Consider the following 13,136-nt stretch of genomic DNA (forward strand, 5'->3'; position numbering starts at 1 on the left):
CCCCAGCGCTTAGAACAGTGCTTTGCACATAGTAAGCACTTAATAAATCCCATCATTATTATTATTATTGTTAACATGCTGCAACCCAGAGCAGCTTTGGCCAGTTTGACCCCCTACTTTTTGTTAGGTCGAAGGGGGCGGACACATGATGATTTACTTTAAGAAGCCGCCCAGAGAGCAGAGCTGAGCTCCCACCTCATTAAGCACGGCCACGTGACCCCAGAGGTGCAGGGGGTCTCATTCATTTATTCATTCAATTGTATTTATTGAGCACTTACTGTGTGCAGAGCACTGTACTGAGCGCTTGGGAAGTACAAGGTGACATAAGTTGTCTCACAAGATAATAATAATAATAATTATGGCATTTGTTAAGCGCTTACTATGTGCAGAGCACTGTTCTAAGCGCTGGATGACTTTGACCCCGCTGTCATCCAATGCTAGGCAGGATTCTTTGGAGGGAGAATGTCAGCCATCTGGGTCAGGGCACAGCCTGGATGGACATTTATTCATTCAATTGTATTTATTGAGCTCTTACTGTGTGCAGAGCACTGTACTAAGCGCTTGGGAAGTACAAGTTGGCGACATATACAGACGGTCCCTACCCAACAACGGGCATGTCCCCAGCCAAGGGGACATTAGGAGCTCTGGACATCTGCCATCGGTCCCCAATGACCGAGGACAACTGAGGCAGCAATTAGAGAAGCAGTGTGGCCCAGCGGGAAGAGCCCGGGCTTGAGAGTCAGAGGTTATGGGTTCTAATCCCGACTCTGCTGCGTGACCTGCAACAAGTCACTTCACTTCTCTGAGCCTCAGTTCCCTGGTCCATAAAATGGGGATGAAGACTATAAGCCCTACGTGGGGCAACCTGATCACCTTGGATCCCCCCCCCCCCAGTGCTTAGAACAGTGCTTTGCACATAGTAAGTGCTTAACAAATGCTATTATTATTATTATTAAGTGAGGCCTCAAGTCCTGGACTTCCATGCTGGTCGGTGAGCTGGCTTGGGAGTGAAGTTGGCACTGATGAGAAGCAGGAGTCTCGAGAATTCCTGGACCCCCTGCCACAAGAATATCTGGAGCCCGTTGTTGGGTAGGGGCCATCTCTATATGTTGCTAACTTGTACTTCCCAAGCGCTTAGTACAGTGCTCTGCACACAGTAAACGGTCAATAAATATGATTGAATGAATGAATGGTGGGGGATCTGGAAAGCCACCAGGGGAGGGAAAGGGTTCAGATCCTTGTTGAATAATAATAATTATTACTATCATTATAATGATAATACAATTGTATTATCAATTGTAATTCAGTACAGCTGAACTGAAAAACGAGGTCAGGCTGCCTGTCAACCTACGCATCAAGCAAAAACTCCTCACTCTCGACTTCAAGGCTGTCCATCCCCTCGCCCCCTCCTACCTCACCTCCCTTCTCTCCTTCTCCAGCCCAGCCCACACCCTCCACTCCTCTGCCACTCACCTCCTCACCATGCCTCGTGCTCGCCTGTCCCGCCGTCAACCCCCAGCCCACGTCCTCCCCCTGGCCCGGAATGCCCTTCCTCCGCACATCTGCCAAACTAGCTCTCTTCCTCCTTCAAATCCCTATTGAGAGCTCACCTCCTCTGGGAGGCCTTCCCAGCCTGAGCCCCCTTTTTCCTGTCCTCCTCCCCATCCCCCCTGCCCTACCTCCTTCCCTTCCCAACAGCACCTGTATATATGTTTGTACAGATATATTACTCTATTTATTTTACTTGTACATATTTACTATTCTATTGATTTTGTTAATGATGTGCATTTAGCTTTAATTCTATTTATTCTGACTTGACACCCGTCCACGTGTTTTGTTTCATCGTCTGTCTCCCCCTTCTAGACTGGGAGCCCGTTGTTGGGTAGGGGCCATCTCTATATGTCGCTGGCTTGTACTTCCCAAGCGCTTAGTACAGTGCTCTGCACACAGTAAGCGCTCAATAAATACAATTGTATGAATGAATGAATGACTGGGGGGACAGCGACCGCCCCCCACACCCACCTGGGTGGGGGGGGTGAGGGGGGGCCCACCTGCCGCCTTTCCCAGAATTTCCCCTGGGAAGCCACAGCAATAACAATATTCCTTCAGAGAAGCAGCGTGGCTTAGTGGATAGAGCCCAGGACTGGCAATCAGAAGGACCTGGGTTCTAATCCCAAGTCTGCCACATGTCCGCTTTTTGACCTCGGGCAAGTCATTTCTTCACTTCTCTGGGCCTCAGTTACCTCATCTGGAAAATGAGGATTAAGACTGTGAGCCCCACATGGTACACAGATGGACCGTGTCCAACCTTGTTACCTTTTATCTCCCCCAGTGCTTAGAACAGTTCTTGGCACATAATAATAATAATAATAATAATAATAATGGTAATTGTTAAGCACTTACTATGTGCAAGGCACTCTTCTAAGCGCTGGGGTAGATACAAGGTGATCGGGTTGTCCCAAGTGGGGCTCACAGTCTTAATCCTCATTTTACAGATGACTAACAGGCCCAGAGAAGTGAAGTGACTTGCCCAAAGTCACACAGCTGACAAGTGGCAGAGCCAGGATTAGAACCCGTGACCTCTGACTCCCAAGCCCAGGCTCTTTCCACTGAGCCACGCTGCTTCTCTCGGCACATAATAATGATGGCATTTATTAAGCACTTACTCTGTGCCAAGCACTGTTCTAAGCACTGGGGAGGTTACAAGGTGATCAGGTTGTCCCATGTGGGGCTCACAGTCTTCATCCCCATTTTACAGATGAGGTAACTGAGGCACAGAGAAGTGAAGTGACTTGCCCCAAGTCACCCAGCTGACAAGTGGCGGAGTCGGAATTTGAACCCATGACCTCTGACTCCAAAGCCCGGGCTCTTTCCACTGAGCCACGCTACTTGTCCGCTGCGTGACATTCGGCAAGTCACTTAACCTCCGTGTGCCTCAGTTTCCTCATCTGTAAAACGGAGGCTAAGACTGTGAGCCCTTTGTGGGTCAGGGACTCTATCCTACCCGATTATTTTGTATTTCATTCATTCAATAGTATTTATTGAGTGCTTACTGTGTGCAGAGCACTGTACTAAGCGCTTGGGAAATACAAGTTGGTAACATATAGAGAGGGTCCCTACCCAATAGCGGGCTCACAGTATCTACCTCACACTTAGCACACTGCCTGATGCATAGTTAGCACTTAACAGATGCCAAGAAAGAAATCGGACAAACGCTTTACGCCAAGTTGTAGAGTCGAAAATGAAATCCAAAACCAAGGAAACACCAAGTTGTCAGACCTAAAGACCCCCGGGGGTTGCTCATAAACCACCGTAATTTCACTGAAATCGAGTTGTGGAGTGGGCCTGGAGTCTCCAAGTCCAGCTAAACTGGCCCCCAAATTTCTGCCTTGTCCACTGAGGAAGGAGAACATTGATCATCATCATCATCAATCGTATTTATTGAGCGCTTACTATGTGCACAGCACTGTACTAAGCGCTTGGGAAGTACAAATTGGCAACATATAGAGACAGTCCCTACCCAACAGTGGGCTCACAGTCTGCTACTCGGGGTTGGAGGGGCTCTTAGCATTAGTGTGATAATAATAATAATAATGGCATTTATTAAGCACTTACTATGTGCATAGCACTGTTCTAAGCACTGGGGAGGTTACAAGGTGAGCGGGTTGTCCCACGGGGGACTCATAGTCTTAATCCCCGTTTTACAGATGAGGTAACGGAGGCCCAGAGAAGTGAAGTGACTTGCCCAAAGTCACACAGCTGACAAGTGGCGTAGCAGGGATTTGACCCCATGACCTCTGACTCCAAAGCCCGGGCTCTTTCCACTGAGCCACGACGCACTAGGTTGTATCTCAAAGTGTGATGAATCATGTCAAAACTGAATAAGAAATATGTCCCAATTACTCATTTCAAGCCACTAAATGAAATCTTCCTTCCTCATTATCACTCTTACCACTGAAGATGGAGTTCATATTATTCCCTAAGTTAATGATTTCCGGCTAGAGCGTAAATTCCAAATCTACTCAGCCGCATGCTGGTTAATGATAAAGTCTGAGTATGTTTTCCACTCGCGTTTGAAACCACTAACAAGAAGGAACCGAGAACCGGAAAATTGAAATCTAAGATGAACTCCAAAGCCCAACTGCCATTGCTTAGCCCAGTGCTTGCCAAGCGGTAAGTACTTTAAAAATAGCACCATCATCATCATCATCCAACAGGGAAAGTTTCAAAATGTGCTGTAAGGATCTCTACCTCCTTTATCCGGCTTTCCGATTCCCAAACTGGTTGCCTGACAATCGAAAGCCTTCATGGAAGCAAACCAGTGAACGCCATCTCGCCTGTTTGGCCGCCGACCCCTGGCCTGGAATGCCCTCCCTCCTCAAATCCAAAAGACAATCACTCTCCCCCTCTCCAGAGCCTTATTGAAGGTCCATCTCCTCCAAGAGGCCTTCCCAGATTGAGTCCCACTTTTCCTCATCTCCCACTCCCTTCTGTGTCACCCTTTGCTCTTTCCCCCCATAAGTTCCCCATGGTACTTATGTACTCATCTGTAATTTTACTTTTTTTGTATCGACGTCTGTCTCCACCTCTAGACGGTAAGCGCGTTGTGGGCGGGGAATGTCACGGTTTATTGTTGTATTGTACTTTCCCAAGCGCTTAGTAGAGTGCTCTGCGCACAGTAAGGGCTCAATAAATACCAACGAATGAAAGTGTTGAAAGAATTCAGCCCTGTGTTCAGTCCCCTCCCTTTATTTTCAGATTGTGAGCCCCCCAAGGAATAGAGAAGGGTCTAATTCCCACGTATGTATTCTTTCCCGGCGCTTAGCATGATGCTCTCCACACGGGAAGCACTTAATAAGTACCACTTATACGATCCTCTGCTCAACAGGGCAAGGCAGGGAAAGCCGAGTCAGTGCTTTGCACATAGTAAATCCATAACAAATACCAAAATTATTATTATTATTCCCCTGTAGCCTGCCCCTGGCTTTCTCGGGCTCCGGGCGCCGAGAGGCCCTTGGGGGCAACCTGCATGCCTGAACACTGTAGCTCAGGGGGCAACTTGAGGGCACTGAAGCAGCATATGTTTTCTTCAGCTGGAATTTCGGCAGGAAAAGCAGGGCAGAAGCAGAGCTGAGCCACCGATCTTCCTTCGCGGAGACGCCCGCCTGGCCCTCACGGTTGCAGCGTTCCCGTTGAACTGCGCTGAAGCCGGCTATGCCAGAGAGCCCAGAATCCAGCCCAGGGTTGGCACGGAAAACCAGGGATCAGGACAGGATCAAAACCAGGTCCGAGCTACGGTCTCGGTGCGGTTTGCAGATGGCGGCCCCGGAAAAGCCACTTCCATCGTACAGCGCGTTGCCCCTTAGAACAGCACCGATCCCAAGGAAATCTCCGTCTCTCCCCATTCCTAATCCATACTACACTCCGCTGCCCAGGTCATTTTTCTAATCCATTCAGTCCACGTTTCCCCACCCCTCAAGGACTCCAGTGGCTGCCCGTCCACCTCCGCATCAAACAGAAACTCCTTACTGTAGGCTTTAAAGCACTCAATCATCTTGCGCCTGCCTCTTACTTCCCTGATTTCCTACTAAAGAAGCAGCATGGCTCGGCGGAAAGAGCCCGGGCTTGGGAGTCAGAGGTCATGGGTTCAAATCCCAGCTCCACTGCTTGTCAGCTGTGTGATTTTGGGCAAGTCACTTAATAACAATGGCAGTTTGTTAAGCGCTTACTATGTGCAAAGCACCGTTCTAAGCGCTGGGGGAGATACAAGGCGATCAGGTTGTCCCAGGGGGAGCTCCCAGTCTTCATCCCCATTTGACAGGCGAGGTCACTGAGGCCCGGAGAAGTGAAGTGACTTGCCCAAAGTCACAGAGCTGACAAGCGGCGGAGCGGGGATTTGAACCCATGACCTCTGACTCCCAAGCCCGGGCTCCTTCCACTGAGCCACGCTGCTTCTCCAACTTCACTTAACTTCTCTGTGCCTCAGTCACCTCATCTGTAAAATGGGGATTAAGACTGTGAGCCCCATATGGGACAAACTTTATTCATTCATTCATTCAATCGTATTTATTGAGCACTTACTGTGTGCAGAGCACTGTACTAAGCGCTTGGGAAGTACAAGTCAGCAACATATAGAGACGGTCCCTACCCAACAACGGGTTCACAGTGTAGAAGATGGGCTCACAGTCTAGAAGACTTTATCACCTTGTATCCTCCCCAGCGCTTAGAACAGTGCTTTGCATATAGTAAGCACTTAATACTAAAATTATTATTATTATTGTTGTTATGACAACCCAGCTCACAAACTTTGCTCCTCTAAGGCCAAATTACTCCCTGTACCTTATTCTCATCTACCTCAGAGCCGACCCCTCGCCTACATCCTGCCTATGGCCTGGAAACCCCTCCGTCTTCATCTCTGACAGACGATCACTCTCCCCACCCTCAAGTCCAACGCTTAGAACAGTGCTTTGCACATAGTAAGCGCTTAACAAATGCCATTACTATTATTATTAATAAAAGCACGCCTCCTCCAGGAGGCCTTCCCTGGCTAAGCCCTCACTTCCCCCCTCCCACTCCGTTTTGCATCGCCCTTGCACTTGGGTTTGCCCCCTTTATTTGCCCCTCCCTCTGCCCCACAGCCCTTATAATAATAATAATAAAAAGTTTGGTATTTATTAAGCGCTTACTATGTGCCAAGCACTGTTCTAAGTGCTGGGATAGATACAAGGGAATCAGGTCGTCCCACGGGAGGCTCACAGTCTCAATCCCCATTTTACAGATGAGGTAACTGAGGCCCAGAGAAGTGAAGTGACTTGCCCAAAGTCATACAGCTGACAAGTGGCAGAGCCGGGATTAGAACCCACGACCTCTTGACCCCCAAGCCCCGGCTCTTGCCACGAAGCCACACTGCTTCTTATGTACGTCTTGTCTTATGCCGTCGAGTCGTCTCCGACCCACAGCGTCTCCATCCATGGACACATCTCTCCCAGAGCACCCCACCTCCGTCTACAATGGTTCCTATATACCCATAATTATTTATATTAATGTCCGTCTCCCCTTCTAAGACTGTAAGCTTGTCATGGGCAGAACATGTGCCTCTGTTATAGTGTACTCTCCCAAGCTTTTAATACAGTCCTCTGCACACAGTAAGCACTCAATGCATAAGGTCGACTGATTGAAACAGATTTCCTCTTGATATTCTCTCCCAAGCTCTTAGTACAGTGCTCTGCACACAGTAAGCACTCAATGCACAAGATCGATAGACTGAAACTGAGATTTCCTCTTGGTGTACTTTCCCAAGCTCTTAGTAAAGTGCTCTGCACACAGTAAGCACCCAATGCGTAAGATCGATTGATTGAAACTGAGATTTCCTCTTGATATTCTCTCCCAAGCTCTTAGTACAGTGCTCTGCACACAGTAAGCACCCAGTGCGTAAGATCAATTGATTGAAACTGAGATTTCCTCTTGGTGTTCTCTCCCAAGCGCTTAGTACAGTGCTCTGCACACAGTAAGCACTCTATGCGTAAGATCGATTGATTGAAACTGAGATTTCCTCTTGATATTCTCTCCCAAGCCCTTAGCACAGTGCTCTGCACACAGTAAGCACTCAGTGCGTAAGATCGATTGATTGAAACTGAGATTTCCTCTTGGTGTTCTCTCCCAAGCTCTTAGTACAGTGCTCTGCACACAGTAAGCACCCAATGCATAAGATCGATTGATTGAAACTGAGATTTATTCTTGATATTCTTTCCCAAGCTCTTAGTACAGTGCTCTGCACACGGTAAGCACTCAATAAATACCACTGATTCATCAACTGATTAACCACTCCTGGCCTAAAGGAGGACCGGACCCTGTCCCCAGTTGAAGCCACCTGGGAGAAAGAAACCATGGTTTTCATATCCAATTCTAAGATATCTCCCCTACTATGTTTCTGGGAACCACAGTCTCCTTAGACACTCCCCTTGGCAACCCTAAATGGAAAAGCCTGGAAAGCCAGCTCTTCCCATCCACCGCCTTTCCTTTTCCCTTCCGTTTCAAAGCCAGTGAGGCCCGTGGACTCCACAAGCAGCTAGTCTAGATCCCTAGACCATAAACGCATTATGGACGGGGAACGCGTCCGCTAATTCCGTTGTATTGTACTCTCCCAAGCGCGTGGCTCAGTGGAAAGAGCCCGGGCTTTGGAGTCAGAGGTCAGGGGTTCAAATCCCGGCTCCGCCACTTGTCAGCTGTGTGACTTTGGGCAAGTTGCTTCACTTCTCTGGCCTCAGTTACCTCATCTGTAAAATGGGGATTAGGACTGTGACCTCCCCCGAAGGGACAACCTGATCACCTTGTAACCGCCTCAGCGCTTAGAACAGTGCTTTGCACATAGTAAGTGCTTAATAAATGCCATTATTATTAGTATTATTATTATTATTAAGTCCCCCTTCTAGACTGTGAGCCCATTGTTGGGTAGGGACTGTCTCTATATGTTGCCAACTTATACTTCCCAAGCGCTTAGTACAGTGCTCTGCACACAGTAAGCGCTCAATAAATACGATTGAATGAATGAATGAATGAAAGTGCTCTGCACATAGTAAGTGCTCAATAAATATGATTGATCCCTGCTCCGTCTTGGTACTGCTTCTCTTCCTTTGACCCCAAGATCGTGGACGAAGTGACTGGGTGAAGAGCTGAGGGCCAGACTCCGGTTTCCTCCAAACCCGATCCCCGCTTCGCTGTTCCCTCTCATCTGCTGCACAAACTCAAAGTAACCTTGCCCAGGATGCAGAAGGAGGCATCGGGTGATTCCTGACTGGAAATCCCTAGGGTCACCTCTGTCCCTGCCCCAGGAGCCATTAGAGAGGCTGGCACTAGCCACATCCCCCGAGCAGCTTTACAATTTTAGGAAACTGCCGGCTGACTTTGCAGCATCGTGTTTCAGGTAACAGCTGAGATAGGAGGATGAGGAAATTGACCCTTGGCTAAATCTCGCGGTCCTTTCCCAAATCTACTGCCTTCGGGCCAGGGCTCCGCTCCCGGAGGGCTGGATGACACCAGGTTTTGCCATCAATCGATCGGATTTATTGGGCGCTGACTGTACGCGGAGTGCGGCACTAAGCGCTTGGGAGACTACAACTCATTAATTTCATACAATTTCATACATACTATTCATTAGAGAAGGAGTGTGGCGCAGTGGAAAGAGCCTGGGCTTGGGGGGGTCAGAGGTCATGGGTTTGAATCCCGGCTCCGCCACCTGTCAGCTGTGTGACTTTGGGCAAGTCACTTAACTTCTTTGGGCCTCAGTTCCCTCATCTGGAAAATGGGGATGAAGACTGTGAGCCCCACGGGGGACAACCTGATCACCTTGTATCCCCCCCAGTGCTTAGAACAGTGCTCTGCACATAGTAAGTGCTTAACAAATACCATCATTATTATTGCAACACAACGGAAACACGGGCAGACACCGTGATCTACTTTCCGGGTAAGAGGAGAGGCGGAGAGGCCTGTGGGATAATAATAATAATAATAATAATAATAATAATAATAATAATAATAATGGCATTTGTTAAGTGCTATGTGCAGAGCACTGTTCTAAGCGCTGGGGGGGATACAAGGTGATCAAGTTGTCCCACGTGGGGCTCACAGTCTTAATCCCCATTTTACAGATGAGGGAACTGAGGCTCAGAGAAGTTAAGTGACTTGCCCAAGGTCACACAGCAGACATGTGGCGGAGTCGGGATTCGAACCCATGACCTCTGACTCCAAAGCCCGGGCTCTTTCCACTGAGCCACGCTGCTTCTCTATGCCATTGGGGGACCTGTAGTATTGCTGAGGAATCTCGTGGAAAGCGGTTATTTGGGCCTGGCCCATCCTCCCCACTCCCCGGCTCCGGGGACAAACGGAAACCAACGACCCTGCGGCTCTGGTGGCCCTCGGCAGCCATAAGTCCCATCGATTGATTGATTGATTGACTGACTGACTGAGGTCAGGAGGGGACAGGATGGGCATGAGAAGAGCGAGTCCCCCTCTCAGGGCCACAGCCACTCTGAACACCAACGGTCCCCAAAACTGAAACTGCAAATCTTCAACTCCTTGAGTTCTACTTTCAGCTCTCCATTCCTGTTTGAGGGCGACGGGGTGCTGGGTGGGCTCCCAGTTGGTTGGGATTTTTTAGGCATCTTGAAACAACACTTCAAGATTTACACCCCTCATCCCTGCCCTTGAGGAAGCCTGGGGGAAGAGCCTAGATTTTACCATGGTATCTTAGGATCAGGAAACCTATGTTCCCACCAGAAGGCTACTTCGCCCCTTCACATCAGCCTTTTTTACGGAATAAGTAAAACAGAAATGCTGCTGCTGATTCTTTACAATATATTAAAATGGAGCATCTCCAGAAAAGAAATCCAGAGAGTTCCCAAAGGGTAACTTTTGGACGTGAACTATTTTGCCTTATGTTTTATTTCCCAAAGAATTCCTTCTCCCCGTTCAGAGCTGGAAGCGTAGAATGAAGAGCCATCCTGACATTGGTTAAAAGGGCTACTTCTACCCTGGACTCCCCTTTCCCACTCAAGAGGCCGGTTTCACCTGAAAATATCAGCCCAACCCACCAAATGTCCTTTCGCCAAGTCAGACCTAATCCATAATTTAGTCAAGATTTATTCCCGTTCAGTTACTGTCCTTGCTGCTATGAATTCATCCCACAGACTGTGGTAGTGGATTGGAATGAAAGCCCAGAAAATACAAACCCCGAAACAGCCAAAGGACCCCTGTAGCAATGAGCAGAAAAGTATTTTTAAAGTAGTTGGAAATTCTGTTTACAGTTTTTTCACTGTGTGAAGCCTCTGTTCCAAATATTTTGATTGTTCCAAGAAAATGCAATCTGCTGATGGTGAAATTAAGCGACGTCTTGACAAAACTGGATTTAGAATGGAAATTCCAGACATTCTGTGTTAGGACATGCCAGCAGGTTCTAAGTATAAAGAGCCATTATGAAGGATTGATTTTTTTTTTCCCCTCCTAAATGCAGTCGCTATCAGAAGAAAAGGTCGACTTCAATAATTAGGACCATCATTTCACAATGATCGAATTCTTTCCACAGTGTGATCTGTGTTATTTAGCAGTGAAAAACGGATTCAGCGTGGCTTAGTGGAAAGAGCCCGGGCTTTGGAGTCAGAGGTCATGGGTTCAAATCCCGGCTCCGCCAATTGTCAGCTGGGTGACTTTGGGCCAGTCACTCCACTTCTCTGGGCCTCAGTTCCCTCATCTGGAAAATGGGGATGAACACTGTGAGCCCCCCGTGGGACAACCTAATCACCTTGTAACCTCCCCAGTGCTTAGAACAGTGCTTTGCACATAGTAAGCACTTAATAAATGCCATTATCATTATTATTATTATTATTCAAAACCACCAGCCAGAGGAGAACGAGATGACAGGAAAATAACTCTAAAACAAAGGAAATCTGCCTTTGTATTATCACAGAACACCTCCAAAAATATCCCCCCGCTCCCCACTCCGTCCCCAGGGGAATGAATCATAATGCGATCTCCATTCCATTTGACGACAATCAACCAGAAGTAGAGAAGAAGAAATGACAGATTTTAAATCATGGGCATTTTTATAAAAATTCACATTTTCATGGTGATGAGGCGAACAGGCAGCTTTTTCCACGGGGTGTTTGTAAGTTTTCCACTGACATGTTGAGGAAATAATAGTTTATGGCGGAGCCCAGAGCAAAGCAGTCATTCTGGGAAGAGGCGGACTGGTCCCCCCCACACACACACGGGTCGGGGGCTCCGGACAGGTAATTCCACAAACTACACCTTGGCGGAAATCCAAGCCCGATCCTCCCGGCCCCGTCAATTCCCGGGAAGTTCCTTTTCATTTCATTTTCCACGTTTGCCCCCAGCATCCCCCGTCCCTTCCCCCGTCCCCACCGAGCCGTTTCCGGAGGGGAGGACTCTGGGCAATAAGCAGGCGTCGTCAACAGGCCATGCTGACACGGCGCGGAGATGGGGAAAGCCAAGACCTGAAGGAGCAGCGCTGGAAAAGAAGGCAGACAGACCATAGCTTAGCAGCAGCAGCGAGCAGCGAGCGGCGAGCAGCAGAAGGAGAAGGGGGTAACAGATTCAAAGGGCCGGGCGGCTCCCCTTCCTGGATAAAAGGGTCTTTTCTAGGGTTCGGGAATCGAAGTTTGGCATCAAAACGGTGACTCTCACAAACACAATTATTGCCAGACACTGAAGGACTGGGAAAGTCGTTTTCTGAACGGCCATAAAAAAGGGCGAGCGCTCTCTTCTTGCCTCCACAGTTAAAACCACAAATCATAAGCTAGAGGTGCGCTCTACCGGCCAGGAGGAACCTCATGACAACAATTAGCTTCAGTCAGCCCAGAAACCCCTAAAGCATTCCGAAGTGGTGGGCCAGACCTTCCGATTACAGACCCATCGCGAAGGCGATCTCCACGACGCTCCGTTCCGTAATCACTTCTATCAGTTGAGTCTGGCTTGAGGTGGCTTTTTTCTCGGGGGTGGCCTCCCGTGTCGTACAATGTGATTTTCTAAACTGTCTAGGATGGCGACGGCAATCCGCTGGACGTGTGGATCAGTCTGATCCTGCTCCTTGATGTTGTATAAATGTTGCAGTCCTCCTTCTTCAATGAGCATGCTGCAGTACCTTGAAGCTGCAAGAACACAGAAATATCGGTCTCCGCGCGGTAGCTTTGAACCCACTTTTATAAGGCAGAAGACTCCCGTGATTAAGACTTTTCACGCAATTCCGAATCCAGGTTAGCCCACCCAGGAAGTTACAACTTCTTTTTGTCAAGGGTCCGGCGGAACTCACATGCCCTGGGGGACGCTCTGCCGCCTGTCGGCTGTGTGACCTTGGGCAGGCCACTGAACTGCTCTGCGCCTCTGTAAAACGAGGATGAAGACCGTGCCGGCGTCCAACCCGATTAGCTTGTCTCTACCCCAGCGTTCAGTACAATGCCCGGCACACAGTAAGCGCTTCACAAATACCGTAAAAAACCAAACCAAACCAAACTCCTTCGAAGAGCTGGCTCTGTACTTTGGTGGGCCACCCAGAGCAGCTGTGAAGCGATGCGCAGTGCTTTAACCTTGGCACACGCTAAATACATTCCGGAACTTTACGTCAT

The 13,136-nt window shown here is 48.7% G+C and overlaps 1 protein-coding gene across 1 annotated transcript in view; it reads right to left on the reverse strand.

Annotated features, from left to right (window-relative positions):
• Window positions 1-11,586: 11,586 nt before the first annotated feature.
• The window catches only part of ZYG11B (zyg-11 family member B, cell cycle regulator), a 48,400-nt gene continuing 46,850 nt past the window's right edge, over window positions 11,587-13,136 (reverse strand). Inside the window, exons 13-14 of the mRNA XM_038766340.1 lie at window positions 12,424-12,662; window positions 11,587-12,022 (exon numbers count right to left, since the gene is read on the reverse strand). Coding sequence (XP_038622268.1) covers window positions 12,472-12,662 — 191 coding nt within the window. The 3' untranslated portion in view covers window positions 11,587-12,022; window positions 12,424-12,471. The remainder of the gene's footprint in view (window positions 12,023-12,423; window positions 12,663-13,136) is intronic.

Source organism: Tachyglossus aculeatus, chromosome 24, assembly GCF_015852505.1.
Source record: "Tachyglossus aculeatus isolate mTacAcu1 chromosome 24, mTacAcu1.pri, whole genome shotgun sequence".
NCBI classification, from domain to species: domain Eukaryota; kingdom Metazoa; phylum Chordata; class Mammalia; order Monotremata; family Tachyglossidae; genus Tachyglossus; species Tachyglossus aculeatus.